The sequence below is a fragment of the Telopea speciosissima genome, chromosome 9, assembly GCF_018873765.1.
Source record: "Telopea speciosissima isolate NSW1024214 ecotype Mountain lineage chromosome 9, Tspe_v1, whole genome shotgun sequence".
NCBI classification, from domain to species: domain Eukaryota; kingdom Viridiplantae; phylum Streptophyta; class Magnoliopsida; order Proteales; family Proteaceae; genus Telopea; species Telopea speciosissima.
In genome coordinates, this window is record NC_057924.1 from 42,017,458 (window position 1) to 42,040,244 (window position 22,787).

Here is a 22,787-nt window from a genome sequence, read left to right on the forward strand (position 1 = left end):
GGCCATAGTGCCATAAGAAAGGGGATCTGATCAATCAATAAAGATTTGACAGAGCTCTACGTGTCCATTACTAACTATTGTGTTGCAGAGAGGGAAACCTCACAAATCCAGTAACATCTTTCTTTGTGCAACATTTTTTGGCGCCGTCTGTGGGAATGAAGAGCAAAAACCTGCGAAGATACCCTGATGACTAACACCCGCAACCAATCAAAAGTCTCCAAAGCTGCTGCTGCTGTTACCGTCGCTCAGGCTGCTGCTCAAGATGGAGCACCAGAAAAATCCTCAGGCCCTCATGCTGGACAAGACGATGTTATCAGAGAAGGGAATGGCTCCTAGGAGGAAGATTCTCAACCTAGGCTCCCTGTCGATCCACCACGATACATAACGGTGGAGTAGTTCGAGGCGATGCAAACTTTGTTGTAGGATCAGATGAAACAGATGATGGAGAGATGCAGTGTAACATCCAATAGGGATTTCCATCGCCACCTCCACACCCATCCCAGATGAAGGAAAGAACACATTCTCCTGAACACAGTAAAAATCACAGCAATGCCAATAATGTTCGGGGGAACGATAAAGAGGCTCTGGGAGACAACATAAGGCAAGGATCTCAAATGACCAAGGTCGAACAAGCCTTCAACAACAAGGTGATGGAATTACAGGAGTAGATGCAGGAAGTTCTGAAGGGAAAGGGTCGCACTCCCAACCATGATTTCAACTTCACCACCGACACTACCTTCACGGAGGAGATTAGGGCAGAATGCCTACCTAAAGGCTTCAAGAAGCCCACCATTGAGCAGTGTGGAGGTACGACAGATCCCGAGGACCATCTAGAAAGTTTCAAGTCTGTAATACTCTTCTAGGGGGCATCAGACGCCATCATGTGCCGGGCATTCCCCTCTTCCTTGAAGGGCTCGGCAAGACAGTGGTTTGCGCACCTGAAGCCGTGATCAGTCTCTAGTTTTATGGAACTTGGACGAGCCTTTGTAGCCAATTTCATGAGCAGCAGAGTCCACAGGAAGATAGCGACCAATCTGTTGGCCATCAGATAGCATTCCGATGAGACGCTAAGAGCATTTCTCACAAGGTTCAATAACAAGGCATTGGAAGTCCGGGACTTGGACCCTATTGTGAAATTCCAAGCCCTGCGGAGTGGCATCAGGGATGTAGAATTGAAGAAGTACCTGATCATGGATGAGCCTGCAGATATGTACGATCTTTTCTCGCGCTGCGAAAAGCACATCAACCTTGTAGAGGTTCTTGTAGTCGAGCAAGAGAAGGAAACAAAACCAAAAAAGAGGAATCGGGAAAAGAAAGATTCCCATTCTGGAGGAAATAGCCACAAAAATGGCAAGGACCAAAAGGACGGGAAGAGAAAGAGAGATGATCCGGCATGGGTCTCGTGGAGCGATTCGACACCAGAGCCCACCTACACCGCCCTCACCCACAACCGAGCATACATCCTTATTGAAATTAAGGATTAGGTAACCCGACGCTAGCCAGGGAAGATGATTAAGCCTGCGCATGAGCGCAACAAGAACAAGTACTACGGATTCCACCAAGATCATGGCCATGACACGGAGGATTGCAGGCAGTTGAAGGAGGAGATAGAAGCCCTTCCATATGGATTGCTGCCCCTTTATGAATTTTCATTCCGATTGAATGAACCGGTGAATTTAATCTAATGAAATTCTTCCATTTTTGTCCAGTTCTTTAATTAACATTTCACAAAAACAACCAGAGACCCAGATTGGAAGAAAAAACAAAAAACAAAAACAAAACAACCAAAGACCTATCAAAAGAAAAAAAGAAGCAAAAAAGGAGGATTTTTTTTAGATGAATATGAGGAAGCAGAGAAAGCTTTTACCTGTGGAGCTTGGATCGGCTTGTGAGAGGTAAGAAGCTGTGAACTCGAGCTTCGATCGTTGGGGAAGTGCCTCAATGTCTTGGATTTTTGGAGTTTCTGCAAAAATCAGAGTACAATGTTTAAACCGCAAGCAAAAAAATAAATAGACAAAGAAGAAAAAGAAGAAGAAGATAACAGACGAAGAAGAAGAAGAAGCCGAGCAGAGGAAGAAGAAGAAGATAACAGACGAACAAGAAGAAATTGAGTAGAGAAAGAAGAAGAAGAAGAAGACAAGGGTTTACCTAAGTGTGCCGAAGGATCTCACAGAAGCACAACTTCTATGAAATGGAGCTTCGTTCTTACCCCTTGATGCCTTCGCAAGGGTTTCGGTCGGAGAAACTAGCTTGAAGCAAGGTAGTGATGATGGAGCTTTTGGAGAGGAGAGGAAAATTTTTATCAAGCACAAGTAAGTTGGAAATTCAAATGAAAAACATTTTAAAATTGTAGAAACAAGGTTTTTGTTGTTTCTCAAACTGATGTTTTGGTTTTTTTTTTTGCCCGGTTTGTTTTTATAAAAAGGAAAAACAGATCAGACAAACCAAACACAATATTCCATTTTTTTTTTGTGCCAGTAGCACAGAAAAACACCAGAAACATGAAATAGAAGCATTATCAAACACGCTCTAGAAGTTCTTTAAGGTTATCGTTTTAATTACAGGTGGCAATTAGCAAAGACAGGCCAGGATGCGCCCTGTCTCATCGCAGCATATATACTCTAATACACACTCTTTCTTTCTCCTCTCACTCTCCTATTTTCTCTCCATTATCCCTTCCTAAAAAATTGAACAACTTCCATCAAAATAAAATCCGAAAATCCGAAAAGGAAAATCTACCTTTTGATGATTTCAAATCCCACTTCAAGCTTGCCCTTCAACTCCTTGCTTCATTGAAAATCTCCCCTAAAATCCACAAGGTCAAATACTCAAAATACTCTTGCAAACTCCTCTCACAATTGGATAAAATTTTATTGCTATGGCCATAGCAAGATTGTTCCTACTACAAGTACGTGGTTGAACCTCAGCAAGCCATGTTTATTTTTATTATTTAATGTTAAAAAATAATATAACAAAAACATAACAGAAACGTAATTTGTTTGCTCAACGTTAATCTAATTATTATTCCAACTTTGCCCTTTTGTTTGGGATACAATAGTAAATTAAAAGTAAGAGATGTGATGGGAATCAAACACAGAACGACCCTCTTCTTCTTCCTCTGTATTCGGTCTCCAACCTCCCCTGCTAATTAGAAAACCTCTTTGTCAGAAATTTTAAGAATATTTACAAACCTTAATTCAAAATTTTAATTAAATAATTACAAGTATTGATCAATTTTTTGTCTGAACTTTTTGGAATATAAGATTGAATGCTTTCACTTAATCCATTTCCAACCTTTCTGTTGCAGGTAATTTTTTTTCCCAAAATAATCATCTCTTTAAAATTTGCAAGTCCAATTGAAAGTTAAGGAGAGGTCTTTCGTTGCCGTTGGCATTAAGGGTGTGCATTATCAAAAGCTCCCACGAAACATGCTTCCTTCTAGCTCAGTAAATGCAATATACCTTAAAGTTCTGGTGTTTTTTTTTTTTTTTTTTTTTTTTTTTTTTTAAGGTGATACAGTTTTTTTAATTATCAGGGGAGGTTGCAGACCGAATGCAGAAGAAGTTTCTCTTGAGAATGAGCAATTCCTTATTGAAGGAGGCCTTGAGCTCCTTCTATATGTGTTTTGTTGTGTGTAAATTGATTAGAAGTAGAAGAAAAGGATTAAAAATGGAGAAGAAGTAAAAGAAAAGAAGAAGAAGAGCATCGTTCCGTGTTTGATTCCCATTGCATCTCTTACTTTTAATTTACTATTGTATCCCAGACAAAAGGGCAAAGTTGGAATAATACTTAGATTAACGTCGAGCAAACAGATTATGTTTCTGTTAAGTTTTTGTTATATTATTTTTAGGAAAATTTACGAAACACCTCCTGAAAATGGGCCAATACTCAGATCACCCCCTCATATTTGAAAATACTCAGATCACCCCCTCTACACTAACGGTGTTAGTCTGCTGTTAGCTATTGGTGTAAAAGGACTATTTTACCCTTGTATATATTTCACTCTTATTTATTTTTTCCCCCTTCCCCTTGTTTATACCTACCCTTTTGATACTGTAAAATGGGTATTTTGAATTAGTACAAGCTTCTCTCTCTGAAACTTGGAATGAAGATGATCTCTGTCTTTTGATGATAAATGTGGTTTTGAGCAGAGAGAAAAAAAGAACAACCCACCCCTTCTAATCCATGAATTTCTTCTTTTTTTCCCCTTTTTTTAATTTTTCAGGTTTAACTTTTCTTTTCTACTGTTATTCTTTCTCCACTTCTTTTTTATTTGATTCCATATCTTTACTCTTCGTTTTGTTCTTCTTTTCTTTAAATCCATTACATAAATGGATGGATTTGCAGGTTTTATTTTCAGGAATACTTTCAGGTCATGAAGTTGTCAAAATAAAACCCTGTCCCTGTAGCCTTAGTTGAATCAAGTCTGCAACTTGAGCTTCTTCCTCTTCTCCTCTCTTTCATTCCTTCCCCTTCAAGACCCATTTCTCCATTATTTCTGCAACTGATAATAAGAAATATTGATCTTTAAAGACATTGGAAGTGATGTTGAAAACGATGGTTACCTTTTGTAGCTGTAATTTCTTCACTCTTCATTGTTTAGGGATGTTTGGAGTCATTGCAGTGAGAAAAGTTTGAGAATTGACAGCTTGAGGTGAGGTGCATTTCCAAAACTGCACAAATGAGGGATTCAAAGAACAATGGTAGAAATGTAGAAATGGAGGTGTGATTTGAATTTGGAGTGGAGGGTATCATGGTCAAGGAAGGAACTGAAATTTTATCTAGTTTGTGGTGTGGTCCTTGTCGCCATTAACGAGGACCAGTCTCCTGGAAGAAGAAGGTAAAAAACGAGATTAAAAAAAAAAGAGATTTGGCTGTAGAGGTTTTTCCCTTCAAGCTGGTTCGTTGAATCTTCACCTTTCTCGACGAGGTATGCCAACAACGGTGGCGGTGGTGGTGCTGCGAGCAGAGTTGCAGGAAAAGGTGGGGTATTTTAGGTTGAAGATGAAGGAAGGGTAGTATTGTAAATTTAATTGTACATTTTGGGTTTTTAGATCTAAGGGTAAAATAGTAATTATACTCTTCTCAAGGGTAGTTTAGGGTTTTCAAAAAATTTAAGTAGCTGACTTCATCAGTTAACTAACGATAGGGTCTAATTTGAGTATAGAGCTCTAATGTAGGGGATGATCTAAGTATTTTCAAATATGAGGGGGTGATCTGAGTATCGACCCATTTTTAGGGGGTGTTTCATAAATTTCCCTATTTTTTAACATTTCATAATAAAAAGTGAACATGGTTTGCTGAGGTTCAGCCACATACATGTAGCAGGAAAAATCCTGCTATGGCCATAGCAACGAAATTTTATCCCTTACAACCCTCTTCCATTCTCCACGATTTTCTCCCTTTCCCTCTTTCTTAAAATTCGATTCTCTCACTCTTCTCCTATTCTCTCCCTCTTGTCTCACTTCCTCTTGCTTTTCTCTTCTGTCCCTCACACTGATTCTTCTCTTATCCTTCAACTCCTTGCTTCCTTGAAAATCCCCTCTAAAATCCACAAGGTCAAATACTCAAAAACCTCTTGCAAACTCCTCTCTATTGACCAAATATTGGATTCCCTCCTAAACTTGGGAACCCAATATTTGGTCCTGTCTTCCACCTCATCTAATTGAGAAGAATCAATTATAATCCCTTGTAATATCCCTTGTAATCTTTTGTAATCCATTGTGTGTAGTGTACATACCTAACATAGATTAAGCTATCCATGTTAACTGTACACCTGTATAATATGTAATATTCAATACAATCAATCAAAGAAATTACATGCAATAATATCTAAGTCTATTATGGTATCATGAGCCAATTATAGGCTAACACCTAAATTAGACCCACCCAATCCCTCCCTCTTTCAACCGTTCCCCCCTCTCTAATCTCTCAATTTTGAAATTAGATTTTCACCCACCCACTCCCTCCCTCTTTCAACCGTTTCCCCCCCCCCCCCTCTCTAATATCTCATTTTTCCAATTAAACTCACCCAATCTCTCCCTCTTTCAACTATTCCCCCCTCTCTAGTCTATCATTTTTTTTATTTCTCCATCTTGTCTTCTCCCTCCTCCATGGCTGCCCAAATCCCCACCTTTGGAACACTCACCACCATGTCTCCTACAACCATCCTTTCTATTCCATCCTCCACATCCGCCCATCACCTTCTCTCTCTCAAGCTCACCCCCACTAATTATCTTCTTTGGAAGACTCAACTAGAGCCCTTTCTTCAAGGGCAAAACCTCTACAGATATGTTGATGGCACCTATCCCTGCCCAACCGATGACACTGATGCCTCCCTTTGGCACCAACATGATGCTCTACTTCAATCATTGCTCATTGCCTCTCTCTCTGAGGACATAGTTCCTCTCGCAATTGGAAAACTCACCAGTCATGAGCTCTGGACAACTCTACAAACTGCTTTTGGCTCTCCATCTCAAACTAGGCTAATGGCCCTTCACATTGGCCTCAAAGACTCTGTGCAACACCCTGATGAAACGGTCTCTGTTTTTCTTCGCTGCCTTAAAACTATGGCGGATGAACTTGCTGCAGCCAATCAACCTATCACGGATGAGAACTTCAATTTACATGTATATCTAGCTTTGAAGGCGGAACTCAAGGACATTGTTCCTTCATTGCTCACAAGGACTAAACCCCTTCCCTTTACTGAACTCCACTCGTTGCTATTGAGCCACGAATTTCTGAAGGGCTCCTCTCTTCATCCCCCTGCAACTGTGGCCACTGTTCCCACTGCCCATCTCACCTCCAAGGATTCCCCTGATGCCTAGATCTCTCATTCTGGTTGTGGGTCTTCCCGTGGACAATGGGGTTGTGGTTCTGGCCGTTTTTCAAGAGGGAGTGGTCAAGGCCGAATGTGGTGCTCCCTTTGTCTCCACAATAATCATTCCAATGCGAACTGTTACTATCGTCAACGTGGAGCACCCGCTGCCTATTACACATCCTCCAACTCCTCTCCCCTCCCTACCCCTAACTATCACAGCACCACCCCTCCCCTCTGTCCCACACCCCCTTACCCCCCATCTACGACCCTAACTTAGTACCCTGATACGAGGGCCACACACCACGTTACCCCAGATCTCCAAGCCCTTGCAAACTACGATACCTATGGTGGTAATGAGCAGTTTTTTGTTGGTAATGGTAAGGGGCTGCCGATCTCACACATCGGTTCTGCCTCCATCACTTCTCCTACATCTTCCATTTCTTTTCATTTACGTGATGTTTTTACATGTTCCTGGCATTTCTAAACCTCTCCTCTCCGTTCAAAAATTTGCTACTGACAATAATGCATTTTTTGAATTTTACCCATCTTTCTTTCTTGTGAAGGATCAAACAACCAAGGAGGTTCTTCTGTCCGGCCCGAGTAAGGACGGATTGTATGTCTTCTCCCCGCCGTCTCCTCAAATGAGTGCTAATATTGCTGCAGGAATGACATTGGATGGGTGGCATAGCCATTTGGGCCATCCTCATAAAGACTTGTTTCTTTGTATGATTCGCCAAAATAATTTGCCTTGTAATAATAAATCCCTATCCCCCCTTTGCAAGGCTTGCCAATTAGGAAAATCTTGTCGTTTACATTTATCCCTTTTCCCCTCTAGAAGTTTATTTCCGCTTGAATTACTTTTTAGTGATGTTTAGGGCCTTGCCCATGTTCCCTCTGTTTCTGGCCATAAGTACTTTGTCATCTTCGTGGATGACTTTTCCAAATACATATGGTTCTACCCAATGACCCATAAATCTGAAGTTTTTGACATATTTTGCCATTTTCAAACTATGGTTGAACGCCAATTTTTACGAAAAATTATTTCCATCCAAACAGATTGGGGGGGTGAGTATCGCACTCTCCCCTCCTTTGCCCAAATTGGCATTCAACATAGACTTTCGGCCCCCCATACCCGTGAGCAACAAGGCTCTGTTGAGAGGCGACATTGCTACATTGTTGAGACTGGCCTCTCTCTCCTTGGCCATAGCTCTGTTCCCTAGCAATATTGGCACAACGCATTTGAGACCGCTGTTTATCTCATAAATAGAATGCCCTCTCGGGCTTCCATGAATCTTTCCCCCTTCCAAATATTATTTCACAAAGCACCCGATTACTCTTTTCTTCGCGTATTTGGGTGCTTATGTTTCCCCTTTTTAAGACCATATAATCACTAAAAAATAGAGTACCAGTCTACCCCATGTGTGTTTCTAGGTTACAGTAATTCTCACATGGGCTATATTTGCCTTGACCGATTTACCAATAAAATATATATAGCTCGGCATGTCCGGTTTCATGAGTCTGAGTTTCTTTTTGTTACAAAGTTCAACTCCCCCATACCCTCACCAGCACCTCTACCATCACCTCCTTGGGCAATTGCTCCCACCAACTTACCATCATTACCCACTCCCCCTTCACCATCTCCTCAAAATAACCATCCTCAACCAAGCCCATACCCACCCCCACCCCAACCAAGCCCATACCCATCACCACCCCAACCGAGCCCACTTCTCCCTTCCCCCGGCCCCCCAACCGAACACCTCCCCCTCCCCTATGAGGCGCACCAGGTCTCTCCATGACATTTACCTCAACACCACTCCCACCGCCCTATCTACCACCACCCCCACCATTGAACCCACCTGTTTCACTCAGGCGAACGACGATGATGGAGGAATTTAATCCCCTTTTAAAAAATGGCACCTGGGACCTTGTACCACCCCCTCCCCCATCAAAGAACATTGTGGGCTGCAAATGGGTGTATCGGATCATGCGAAAAGTGGATGGATCTCTTGAGCGATATAATGCCCACCTTGTTGCAAAGGGCTATCATCAACATCCTGGGCTTGATTATACTGAAACTTTCAGCCCGGTTGTCAAGCCCACAACCATTTAGACCATTTTATCTCTAGCTATCTCAAATGGTTGGCCCATACACTAATTAGATGTTCACAACACCTTCTTACATGGCATCCTATAAGAAGAGGTCTACATGTCTCAACCTCCGGGTTTTGTTGATCCAGCCAAGCCCAATCATGTATGTAAATTATTAAAGTCTTTATATGGGCTCAAACAGGCTCCAAGGGCTTGGTTCACATGCCTCTCTCAGTTCCTTCTTAGCATTGGATACAGGGCCTCGCAGACGGATCCTTCTCTGTTCATTTATCGGCAGGGTACTAACATCATATTTGTTCTTATTTATGTTGATGACATAGTCGTCATCGGGAATTCCCCAAGTTATATATCCGCCCTTCTTCAACAACTAGCGGCAGAATTTGCAATCAAGGACTTGGGCCCGTTACACTTCTTTCTCTGTATTGGGGCTCTCCCACATGCCCAGGGACTCCTTCTTTGCCAATCTCGTTATATTGGCGATCTATTGACTAAGGCGGGTATGATAGACTGCAAGCCTCTACAGACACCAATGGCCACTTCAATGGCCCTTACAGCTACCTCTGGCTCTCCTATGACCAACCCCACACTCTATCGATCTATTGTTGGCGTACTTTAATATGTTACATTGACCTGACCAGATGTAGCCTTTGCAGTCAATAAGGCCTACCAATATATGCACGCCCCAACTGAGAATCATTGGATGTTGGTCAAGCGGATTCTTCGCTACCTCAAGGGCACCCAGTCCCATGGCCTATTGATAGATTGCCACTCTGATCTCCGGTTACAAGCCTTCAGTGATGCTGATTGGGCTGGCTACGGTGATGATAGGAAATCCACCGGTGGATTTGCAGTCTTTCTTGGTACCAACCTCATCTCATGGATTTCACATAAATAGCGCACTATTACACGCTCTTCCACCGAAGCAAAATACAAGGCCTTGGCAGATGCGGCCGCCGAGCTGATATGGCTTCAATCTTTATTCACAGAGCTTGGCTTTCCATTACCAGGTCCACCCATCCTGTGGTGCGACAATATTGGAGCCACATATCTCTCCGCCAATCTGGTGTTTCACGCTCGGACCAAGCATGTTGAAATTGATTTCCACTTCGTCCGGGATCGAGTCGCCAGACGCGAGTTACTGGTCCAATTCATCTCTACTAAGGATCAGTTTGCCGACATTCTCACCAAGGCCCTAGCAACAGCCCGGTTCCAATTTCTCCTTGACAAGTTGAAGCTCCGATGCTCAGGACCTTCCACTTGAGGTGGTGTATTGACCAAATATTGGATTCCCTCCTAAACTTGGGAACCCAATATTTGGTCCTATCTTCCACCTCATCTAATTGAGAAGAATCAATTATAATCCCTTGTAATATCCCTTGTAATCTTTTGTAATCCATTGTGTGTAGTGTACATACCTAACATAGATTAAGCTATCTATGTTAACTCTACACCTGTATAATATGTAATATTCATTACAATCAATCAAGGAAATTACATGCAATAATATCTAAGTCTATTACTCTCACAACCCTCTTCCATTCTCCACGATTTGAAACTGACTTTTTATATGTACTGGCAAAGTACAAACCAGTAGGTTAGGACACTAATTTATTACATTCTCAAAATTTAATTTTTTATGCAATTAATCACCTAACACATTTTAAAATGGAAAAATCACCGAAGGTTTGTAAATAAAATTACCTTCAGGCCAAAAATACTAAATATTTGAGTTTTGTTGGAGATAAAAGCAATCAACACATGACGACACAAAAATCATTTCGTAAGATTTCTAGGGTAAAATCATGGTGTTACATCCTTCCCTCTTTCGTCCTCAAAATTGCACAGTTTGACACCTGTCAAGACTTACGACTTGAGAACGATGGCTATTCCAAACTAACTGTCCAAATCATTCTGACCCAAAAGACAAAGAAGTTCCATCGCGGAAACCACTAGTTAAGAACCAAAATAGAAAAATTCAAAGACAAAATATAAAACAATGAAGAAAGCACATAATATGACCAATGATGACAGGAGCTAGCTTGGGCTCAAAGGGAGACATGTATGGGTCCCAGACCTTTATTTAGTTGGCGACTCCTTTACATAACAAATATTCCAGACTACCATCAACAAAATCCTCATCATCGTTTTCCCTTCTCTCGTTGCATTCGCCTCCCCACCGAACCAATGGGATAGATGTGGAAGTGAAGAGGGAAACCACGCATTGGACAGAGTTATATAGTGGAAAAATCCCCTTGTACCTACAATAGTGACTCCACTACATGGGGAATCAAAACTGTTGTTGCAGACTGTCAATGTACACTTGCTTGTTATAGTATTATTATTTTTGCTTCTTAGTAATTTAGTTACTTCCTATCATCATGTTCAAAGTGAAATCATGTGACCATGTGGATACAATGGATAGAAAAAAGTCATCCTGACATTGCACCTGGGTATATGCGAAAAATGGGAGTTGCCACCTAGATTTGGGGTCTAGGACCTATTGATGATGGCCCTCCTTCATAGAAGGGGCATTAAATTGATCCCAAGACTCAACAGTTGGTCTGCCCCAAATCTTTGGGTAAGTATTAGCTTACGGGCTAAGAAGTTGTTGAGCATCCATCAACCGCTTGGCCGAGGACCAGTCTTCGTAGACCACATTATTTGCTATACACCTGATGGTTCTACGTATTACAGACCAAGTTAAACTAATTTTTTTTTAATATTTAGCCTATCTTTGTTGGAGATTTGTTAGCTTAATTAAAATAGTGGGAATTAAAGACTCTTTGTCCTCTCTCTATCCTATGGTTTTATGCATAATAGCCCCCATTACTGAGATCTATACATTGTAGGGAGGAAGAGAGAAAACTTGAGATTCCATAATCAGTAGTTGTTGGTGAATCTAAAAGATGGGACACAGACATCATTCCATAATGAAGGGTATGTTTTCCTACCCTACTTTGTTTTATTTGTGATTCAGGAGGTGCATAGGCTAGCACGTATTTTTTTGGCATTAGGGGATTAAAAAAATCCCACACTGAAGAGTCCTGAATGAAATCGGGTACTTTTGTTATTACCATGAAAGTGAATGCTCATCTTGTATCATTCAACCCCTTAATTGGTATTAAATTAATATGGAAGGGATATCGATAGTTACCTTTGTAGCGTGATATCCACGACGCTGTGGAAGAGGATCGAGATAACTCTTGATTGACAGTCGAACGAACAGCGTAGCGTCTCCCTCGCGGCGGTGCACTTGATAGATAATGGATAGAAATCGATAGTTCACACTCCAAGTCCCTAGGCAATGATGGAAGCCTCTTGGAACACACACACACACACACACTAGAGGGAGAAAGAGGATGAGAGAGGGAGAGAGAACGTGGGGATTAGAGGGGCTGCAGTTATCTCTATCTAATGCAGCCTCTCTCAATCTATATATAGATATAAAGGGGGGGACCACTATGTGGCCCCTTTCCTCAAACCCTAACCCTAGTTGGGTCTTCTTGACCCACATCTGCCCCAAGTGGGCGTGGGTATGGGCCTCAGGTCCAAACCTGATTTGGTTACATCTCCCACTCGCCCACACAGAGCGGATATACTCAATCGCTCATCTAAGTCTCTCTCCTATATGTATTCCTTCATATAGGAAATGGAGCGTGCAACCTAACGAGATAGAAGAAAGGTAGGAGTGCTATATCAAGCTTCCATCTAACCAACATAGCACATCACTCACAGACTATCTAGGGTACCCCAAACAATCCAATCACACCAGGTTCAGTACTCTCGATCCCTCATGATGAGCAGTGTTGAACCCAAACCATGTAATGTGCTCATGACTAAGTCAAAACACAAATACGACAAGTCACTCGGGCAATGAGTCACATAACAAGGGTATAATTCCGAATAGTTTTTCCTGAGCCCCATATGTCAATCCGACTGTTCCCAATAGCTTTCCCAATCGTGTCCCGCTGGACCGCATCATCCATGGTCCTAAGGAGCGCACCAAAGTAGCATCATTGGTTGTCCTCTTCATGACATGGTCTCAAGTAGAGGGTATCCGTAGGATCAACTCAATTTGATCCATGTGGCTCACACAATGACGAAGTAGGGATCCATTCAGTTACTCTCACAAACGGTCGTAATAAAACACATACAGTATGAAATGTATGCTATCGTGCTTCTCCCACTAAGGTGGGCATGCCACTCATAAAATATAAAAGCACATCATACGAGTCTGGGTCCAGTCGCACTGTCAAGCGCCTGACCTGAGTCTTTTATTCCAGTCACATCCACGGTGCCTCCCAAAAGTCTCACATTCGACTATAAGCAGGCTACACTGAGATGTGGAAACTCTGTGTTCGACCATATAATCTCATCTTAGCTCTAACTAAGGCGCCACTTAGCATAAAAGTTGTCTGTTCATCTTGCTCGCTATCTCTAAGCACCAAAGTGAATTTGGCTCATCTTGCTCGATATCTCAAGCGCCAAGGTGAATCACCCGTGTGATTGGATCGATTCAAGCCTGGTGACATATTTATTAAATGGATGTGTACACAATCAATTACTCAAAGCATAACATGAAGGAAAAATAAGCAAGTAATTTATTTTATTAATGTCCAAATAAAGTGTCCATACAAATAGCAATAACCCAAATACGGCGGAGTCCCAAGTTCCTAATGTGAACAAGGAAGACGTCCCTAGCAATAGGCTTGGTAAGAGGATCAGCCACCATGTTGCTAGTAGAGATATGCTTTAGGACCACCTCACATTGAGAAACCATGTCCCGAATGTAGTGATAACGGATATCAATATGTTTGGCCTTCCCATGATATTTGGGGTCTTTAGCATATGCCAAGGCAGCTGTATTGTCACTGTGTATAACTACAGCTTCATCTAAATGCGCTGAAACACTTAGGCACCTCAAGAACCTCCTGAGCCAAACGGCCTCCTGAACTGCTGCCGAACAAGCAATGTACTCTGACTCCATCGTAGACAAGGTAATATAGGTCTGCTTCTTGCTGCACCAAGATACAGGTCCCCCACCAAGGACAAATGCATATCCTGAAGTGGATTTGCGCTCGTCTTTATCACTTACCCAATCTGCGTCGATGTAGCCTCTCAGTTTTAAATCCGAGCCACTATAGCTGAGGACGAAGTCAGCGGTACCACGTAGGTACCTAAAGATTTGTTTCACTGCCTGCCAATGACCTGGACCAGGGTTACTCTGATAGCGACTAACCATACCAACTGCAAAGCATATGTCCGGACGCGTGCACATCATTGCGTACATCAGACTATCCACTACAGCTGTATAGGGTACGTTGGACATTTGATTCTTCTCTTGATCAGTTTTTGGACACTGATCAGTGCTCAAGACACAAGCCTTGTCCATGGGAGTTTCAACAGGCTTTGAGTTATGCATGTGGAACCGTTCAAGGATTTTCTTGATATAAGTCTCTTGAGACAAACCGAGAAAGTTCCTAGATCGGTCTCTCACAATTTTAATTCCCAACACAAATTTGGCTTCACCCATGTCCTTCATCTCAAATGTGGAGGACAACCACTCTTTAGTGGTGACAATCATCCCAAGGTCATTCCCAACCAATAGTATGTCATCTACATACAAAGAAAGAATGAGAAAGTTCTTCTTGGATCGTTTGACATACACACAGTGGTCTTCTTCAATCATCTCAAACCCAAAAGATGTAACGGCGTGATGAAATCTGAAGTACCACTGCCTAGATGATTGCTTGAGTCCATAAATGGATCTCTTTAAGCGGTAGACTTTGCACTCTTGACTTTTGACTTCAAAACCCTCTGGTTGAGTTATAAAGATCTCTTCATCTAGTTCTCCAGTGAGAAATGCAGTTTTAACATTCATTTGGAAGAGTTCCAAATTCATTTTAGTGACAATGGCTAGAATGAGGCGAATAGAGGCAATTCTCACCCCAAGGGAGAAAGTCTCTTCATAGTCAATACCCTCCTTTGGGTATAACCTTTTGCCACAAGGCATGCCTTATACTTATCGATTGAACCATCCGCTTTGTGCTTACTTTTTAAGACCCATTTGTTTCCAATGGCCTTACGCCCTGGCGGAAGATCAACCAACTCCCATACTTGGTTCTGGCTCATAGAGGTCAACTCTTCCTCTACTGCAGCTAGCCGTAAATCCTTGGCAGATGAGGAGAGCGCTTCTCATATAGTAGGCTCATCCTTATCATTTGGTGCACCAATGGCAACGTTCCCCTCAATCAGGTGACGATGATGAGGTACGTGTTGATGTGCACTCTTGCGCATAAGGGATTCCTGATCATCTAGTGGTACACTCCCACTAGGCTGATGATCAATCTCACTATCTGTAGCGATTACAAGATGAGTAGGTGAGATGCTAATATCGTCCTCTAACTCAAAGAGGTCGAGATCCCTACTCGCATCACTAATACTAGGAAAATCTGTCTCAATGAAGTTAACATCGCGAGACTCTACCTCGGTCAGTCCTCCATCAGGGTGCTCACCGTACATCACGTAGCCCTTTGAGCTGTCAAAATATCTTATAAAGATGTGTTTCCTAGCTTCCCAAACTTGTGGGAGGTGTTATGAACATAACCAGCACTTCCCCAAGGTCGCATATGCTCTAGAGTGGGCTTTGCGCCTTTCCACAGTTCATAGGGGGTGGAAGAAACTGACTGTGAAGGCACCTTGTTAAGGATGTAGGCTGCAGTCAAAAGAGCGTCCCCCCAAAAGAATATTGGGAGGTTGGCCTGCGCCATCATCGACTTAACCATGTCTAAGAGGGTCCTATTTCTCCTTTCCGCTACACCATTTTGCTGCAGAGTGTGAGGAATAGTCAATTGCCTGCATATCCCCTTTTCCTCACACAATTCCTTAAACTGATCAGAGAGATACTCACGTCCCCGGTCAGTGCGTAGAGCCTTTAAACTCTTGCTTAACTGATTCTCAACCTCTGCTACGAAGCGCTTGAAGCAATCTAATGCTTCGTAGCGGTGAGCGATCAAATACACAACCGTATTCCGAATAATCATCAATGAATGTGAGAAAATATGAGGTGCCATGGCGTGCCTTTACATTCATAGGTCCGCACATGTTTGAGTGGACTAGCTCTAAGGGACAAGTCGCAGAACTGCCTTACCAAAAGGCTTCCGATGAGCTTTACCTGCTAGACAAGACTCACAAGTTGGTAAGGTGACTTTAGCGAGTGGTCCTAATAGGCCTTCTCGAGCTAGCCTGGTCATCCTATCCCTCCCTATCTGTCCTAGTCTAGCATTCCAAGTAGGGGATTCAGAACACACATTCACATCAATCACAAAGACAGAATTAGAAGGTGAAGAATCAATAAGATCTAATTTAATAAAACCATCATAAATCAAATCATGCCCAATAACGCCATTATCCAGAATAAAAGTAAAACCCTCTGCATCAATGGTAAATGAATATTCTAAAGTTAACATAGCTATAACTGAAAGTAGATTATGATGGATGCTAGGTGCATAAAACACATCATGGAGTAGGATGGTGTGCCCAGTGCGCAGTTGGAGTTGATAGACTCCAACACCTTTAACGTCCTCGCTTGTTCCATTCCCCATAAAGATGCTCTGCAAACCAGTCGGAGTCCTTCTATAATCTACAAACCCTGCTCGATCTCTGGCTATGTGTCTTGTCGCTCCTATATCCACAATCTAATCAGACTGTGTGTTAGCAACAAAGACATGTGTACACACAAAGGTACGTAGAGAGCTAGGATGATATGGTACCTTCTTCGGCTCCGTGCAGTCACGAGCGAAGTATCCCTTTTTCTGGCAATTATAGCAAGTCATCTTATTGATATCCCTTTTGCCACTACGTTTACCCCTTTACGCTTGGTGACCTTTCCTTCCTTTGACGCATCGTTCTTAGCCCCACCCTGACCTCCTAGTTTTCATTATCTAGTGCGCTTCTTGTTATTACGCTTGCCACCTTGGGTGACTAGGGCAGTAGCACGGTTTGCCTCTTGGCGCTCCGCTTTAAGTTCCACTTGTTGAGCAATATCAGAAAAGTTCTTGATATTGTCATTATGTGTAAGAACAATTTTCATCTGGTTCCAGGAGTCTGAGAGTGTTCGAATAACGGCTTGAACTTGCTACTCATCTGTTAGGGTATTCCCAGCTTCTTTCAGTTTCCTGATCATTTCTTTGACCACCCTAAGGTGTTTAGTAATGGTGTGCTTGGGATCCTTCCTAGACATTTCAAATTTCAAGGTGAGGCCCCTCAACCTGGTGGTGGACATACCACCAAAAGGTGTTTTCAGCGCATCCCACATGGATTTCGCTGTGGTGTATGTCTCAAATTCACCAAGTAGATCGTCATGAATGATGCTCAACAAAGTGTAGTGTGTGCTACGATCCTTTTTAAACTAGGTATCATAAGCCTCAAGGTCCCTACGAGCCTGGGCCGTAGTGCCCTTAGGGGGTTTTTGCATCTCAGTGGTGATAAAGTCCAGATATTCTTGCTTATTGAGCAGGAAACAAACCTTCTTAATTAGCCCATAGGTTATAGTTGGGGTCTTCTAATTTTTCACCTTTGTTCAAGTCAGCAATCACATTTTTGGAGTCTGCCATTGTTCTACAAACAACAATAGCGTGACATTAATTACACATCCATTAACGAATTCACTCCCAAAAATCCTATCAAAATTATGGGTTCCAAGTACCACAGAGTGAGACCAAAAATTTTGCCATGGCTCATAATCAAATCTCACATTAGTGGTGGTGGGACCTAGAATTTTGATTGATTTTGAGTGAATCAAACATAAAGGGAGGAATGGGCATCTCCAATCCACAAATTGCACCATACATACGTGTGCGCATGAGTCCTTCGATGGAACCCGGTTAGTATTTAAAGTGGCATGTCGAGTTAGTATAAGCATGTGATATGCAGTGCGGGGCGCTAACCCTTTACAAGGTTTCTCAAAATTATAATTACATTGTCCCAAAAATTACAACTTGCAAATCCTACTACATCAATCTACTGAGTAGGGAGCGTTACACTTTACATCACACACCAATACTACCTCTAACGCACATACATAGTAACATGTCCACTTATATAAAATACCAATCATGACCTCCAACCCAAAACATGCATAATCATACATAGTCCGATGGGTGGAGGTCGACCACGCATCCCAAAAAAAATGGAGCGGGTCATGAGTCAATAACCGCCATGGGAGGGTAAAATTGCCAATTCATAAATTGGGCTTAACTGATTTAAAGCAAAATAAAAAAATGTGCAATATACACTCAAGCATGCAAAAAACACATTAAAGCATTTACATAAGAAATAATACTAATTAAACAAGTCATTATCAACTATTTCTGAACTTATAAGCAAACAGGCCCTTATGGCCTGGGTTCCAGAAACAACATGCAATAACCATAAAAAAAAGAATATATAAACAAAAATGTTAACAAATAGCATTCCCAAAAAAAATAAAAAAAATAAACAAAAGAAGTTCAAAACACTACGGTTTACCAAAACCGTTTTAATTTCAGCCTCTTTTATTTTTTTTTTTAAAAGATGGTGCAACACATGGGTTGAGGGAAACTTAAAAAAGGAGTCCAATCCCCTCTTCCTTCCCCAACCCACTAACTACTCCATGAAAAACGTAGAACCAGCACCATTATCGCCATGGTTGCCGCGGCAGTGGCTGGCAGACTCGCTGCCTCAGCCTGCAGCGACTGTGGTCACTGCCAATTTCAGCGGGTTCCGGCCACTGTCCGGTATGCCTTGGCTATTAATCCTCTTTTTTTTTATTATTTTGCAGCAGCTGCAGCAGCGACAGAGCCACGTACTCTGGCCAACGATGGTCTTGCGACTCGAGCAGCGCATGAGACCAGGATCTATGGCAACGACTAAAGGGCGTATAAGCCACATAGGCCCACAGCTTGTGGCAAGAAAGAGCAACAAGAGCCTCTGGCCGTGCACAGCAATCTGCTGCAGCCTTAAGGCCGTGCATGCCTCAGGCCATGCGCAACAATTTTTGTTTTTAAATATGCAGTAAACATGAATAAAAAAAATATCTCCAAACAGACCTACTACTATTCAGTCACCCAAACTCGCAGAGATGGCCCCAAACCAGCCTGCCTTTGCTCGGTGTAGGCCACGAAGGCCATGAGAGCAGTCGCGCAGAGAGCCGCGGCCACAAAAGGTTGAAGACAATAAAAAAACAACAGCCCAAGTTTCACTGTGCGGCTTAGCCGCAGCCAAACACGATGTGACGCGGCGATTCGCGACAGTATGCGGCGCAATAAAGAACATTACAAGCTCTGATACCAATATTAAATTAATATGGAAGGGATATCGATCGTTACCTTCGTAGCATGATATCCATGATGCAGCGGAAGAGGATCGGGATAACTCTTGATTGACAGCCGAACGAACAGCGTAGCGTCTCCCTCGCGGAGGTGCACTCGATAGGTAATTGATAGAAATCGATAGTTCACACTCCAAGTCCCTAGGCAATGGTGGAAGCCTCTTGGAACACACACACACACTGTAGGGAGAGAGCAAGACGAGAGAGGGAGAGAGAATGTGGGGATTAGAGGGGCTGCAGTTATCTCTATCTAACGCAGCCTCTCTCAATCTATATATAGATATAAGGGGGGGACCACCATGTGGCCCCTTTCCTCAAACCCTAACCCTAGTTGGGTCCTCTTGACCCACATCTGCCCCAAGTGGGCGGGGGTATGGGCCTCGGGTTCAAACCCGATTTGGTTACAATTGGTTCCAGAACTAATTCCACACCACACAACTTTTAAATGATGTACCAAATCTTTACAATAATCAACTTGATTTTCATTGCTGCAGTGCAAAATTTGTGTTGACAACAAAAATTAATCATGACTTTATTAGTGCATCTTATGAAATGGCTGGGCTTTGTGATCAGTATTTCAAATTTATCTTGATAGAATATAATTTAGATACAGGTAGGGGGGATCTGCAGGCCGGAACAAATGGGTTTCACATTAGAACATGTAGACTGAGCGGGACCATCAGTTCCAGTGTACTCCAAATGGATGTCTCCAACCTCCAAGTGCTCACATGGTGCCCCTTTGCTACATGCTATTATGACTGCAAGCTGCGAAGATGATGTACCTCTGATCTTGTTGAATTTGATGTTGCTGAGCTTAACAAGCGATGGATCCTACAAACATCAATGAGACAGGTTGTTTTTTTAAATGTTTCTTTCATTAAAGTTGAATTAATAATAAGCTTCATCATGATAGACAAAACTTACATCCTTATCGCATTTGAAATGTGGGCAATACTCTTGGTCCAAGATGACTGGATTGGAGACATTCTGCATGATGATATCCTCAAAGATTATATCCGAGGCGATACCGGCAGGTGAGGAAGGCCATGTCTTGATCCTTACACCATTTTGGGAGTTGATGAAGGTGCAGTTCCTCACTGAGATTCCACATACTTCTTCTTCATCTTTGTACTTGCCTAAGCTCCCCACACTAACGCCATGCCCTGGTCCACATACAACTTTGGTAACAGTTAGGTTGCGGGTACCAGGACCAATGGAGATGCAATCGTCACCGGTAGCGATCACTGTGTCGGTAATATTGATCCTCCCCGAGCTTCCCATGTGGATACCATCGGTGTTGGCACTCTCGCCGGGTGCTGATATGTTAATGTGTTGAACTGTCATGTCATAGCATGCAAAGAAGTTCATGTGGAAATTTTTGCTGTTCAGTGAGGTTATGTCTCTGATCAAAGTGTTGTTGAGGAAGTTGAATCTTAAACTCTGCAGTTAAACAATAGAAAATAAGAGCTGGTATATCTTGAGACTAACATATGGAGATAAAAGTGAAGCTTACAATGGGGAGCATTTTGCAATTAGGATTTTGGGCGCAGTTGTTGATACTCCAAGCTCTTTGTCCCTGCCCATCAAATGTTCCTTTTCCGAAGAGGGTCAAGCCATTGATGTATTGGAAAACAATCCAACCGTCGGTCTTGAAAACAGAAGGATTGGATGGAGCCTGCACCACTCCTTCAAGCTGAAACCCAATTGAAGGACTCTTGCATGGTCCTTTCAAAATTACAGGACCCAAGAAATAGGTTCCCTCTGGAATGAGAACCGTACTTGGTTCAAGTGATTCACAGGCATCATTCCAAGCAGATAACAGAGCTTTACTGATGTCTGTCTTGCCATCAGCCTTCCCACCGAAGTCTTTGACATTGAAAATATGGGCTTCTGTAACTCTAATAGCAAGAACAATGCACATAAAGCAACATTGCTTCCATTTTAAATCCATCTTTTTCTTTTTTTTTTATTTCTATTTTTTCCCCTCTTTTTCCCCTTTTTGTCTCGTTCCTATCCTCCTCTTCCGTTTTGGGCTGTTCTCTGTATATGGTGGCATTTATATATATACATATAGAGAGAGAGAGAGAGTACTGTAATGGGGAAGGAGATTACAGTTCTTTGTTTGGGGTTCTGTTGAATGGGATAACCAAAAAGGTTAAAAGAATTAGTTGGTAAGTTGGTTTAACGAAACCTTTCTATTATTATTAGTTTGTTCTCCACTTGCAACGACTGAGACTACTAAGTCTTGGAAACAACTAGTAATTGAGAATAACTAAGTTTTATTCGTGTTGGAAGAAACTAGAAGTCTGTTAAGTTTATGGTTTTAATTACTGGTGGCAATTAGCCAAGACCGGGCCGACTCATCACAGCATATATGCTCTAATACACACACTTTCTTTCTCCTCTCACTCTCCTATTTTCTCTCCATTATCCCTTCCTCAAAAATAGAACAACTTCCATCAAAATAAAAGCCCAAAATCAGAAAAGGAAAATCTACCTTTTGAAGATTCCAAATCCCACTTCAAACTTGGCCCTTCAACTCCTTGCTTCCTTGAAAATCTCCTTTAAAATCCACAAGGTCAAATACTCAAAATCCTCTTGCAAACTCCTCTCGGAGCCCTCCTCCACTCTCCACGATTTATCCTTTTCCCTCTTTCTGAAATTCGATTCTCTTACTCCTCTCCTATTCTCTCCCTCTTGCCTCACTTTCTCTTGCTCTTCTTAAGGGTGTCAATGAGTAACCAGTATCCAAGTACCGGATCCGGACCGAATAACTAGAACCGATCTGAACTGAATTTAATATGGTTGAGTCCTGGATCTGAAAATGTCTTTATAATTTGGTTCATATCGGATCCGGATCTACCCACCTATCCGGTGGATCTAACCGAATCTGAACTGAGTACCCGCCTTAAAAATTAACATAAAACTCTTATAGTTTATTAGGTTTAAAATCTTCCACTGATTTGAAATAGTTGCTTGATTAAGGATTTAATAAAAAATATATATAAGAAAATATAAAGAAAATAAAGAAAATTATTGCATGATAAATTACCAAAGTACCCTTATGACTATTCTAGCCTAGAGAGATGAAAAACATGAAAAACAGGTGGGGAAATGGATTTAGAATCTTAAATGGGAGAAAACCGGTTAAAACACTGGTGAAAATGCCTTTTTTTCTTCCTAAAGATCAGATTATAGTAAAGAAAAAATAGAAAGAATACACAGCAAAGCTTCCGCCCAGACAACCCCAAGGAAGATCAATCAAAAGGAAAAAATACCAGAAATCCCCACCTTCGGCATGGCCATCAATAGGGAAAACCAGCTCTCCATACAACATCAAAAATAAAACGGAATCTCGCTTTCCTAGCGGCATCCCAATGAAGCTCCTCTTTAACTGACATTGGAAAAATACAATCGTTCGTAGGTGCACCAATCTTAGATGCCTCTTTGGCCAAGAAATCCATAATCGGATTTGCTTCTCTGAAACAA

At 42.1% G+C, this 22,787-nt stretch overlaps 1 protein-coding gene across 1 annotated transcript; it reads right to left on the reverse strand.

Annotated features, from left to right (window-relative positions):
- Positions 1–16,050: 16,050 nt before the first annotated feature.
- On the reverse strand, positions 16,051–21,254 carry LOC122638912 (exopolygalacturonase-like). Its single transcript, XM_043831762.1, has 5 exons — positions 20,812–21,254; positions 20,223–20,738; positions 19,910–20,129; positions 16,895–17,035; positions 16,051–16,613 (listed from the first exon to the last, which is right to left on the reverse strand). The coding sequence occupies exons 1-5, from the start codon at positions 21,247–21,249 to the stop codon at positions 16,051–16,053; spliced, it is 1,878 nt and encodes a 625-aa protein (XP_043687697.1). The 5' UTR covers positions 21,250–21,254.
- Positions 21,255–22,787: the final 1,533 nt, after the last annotated feature.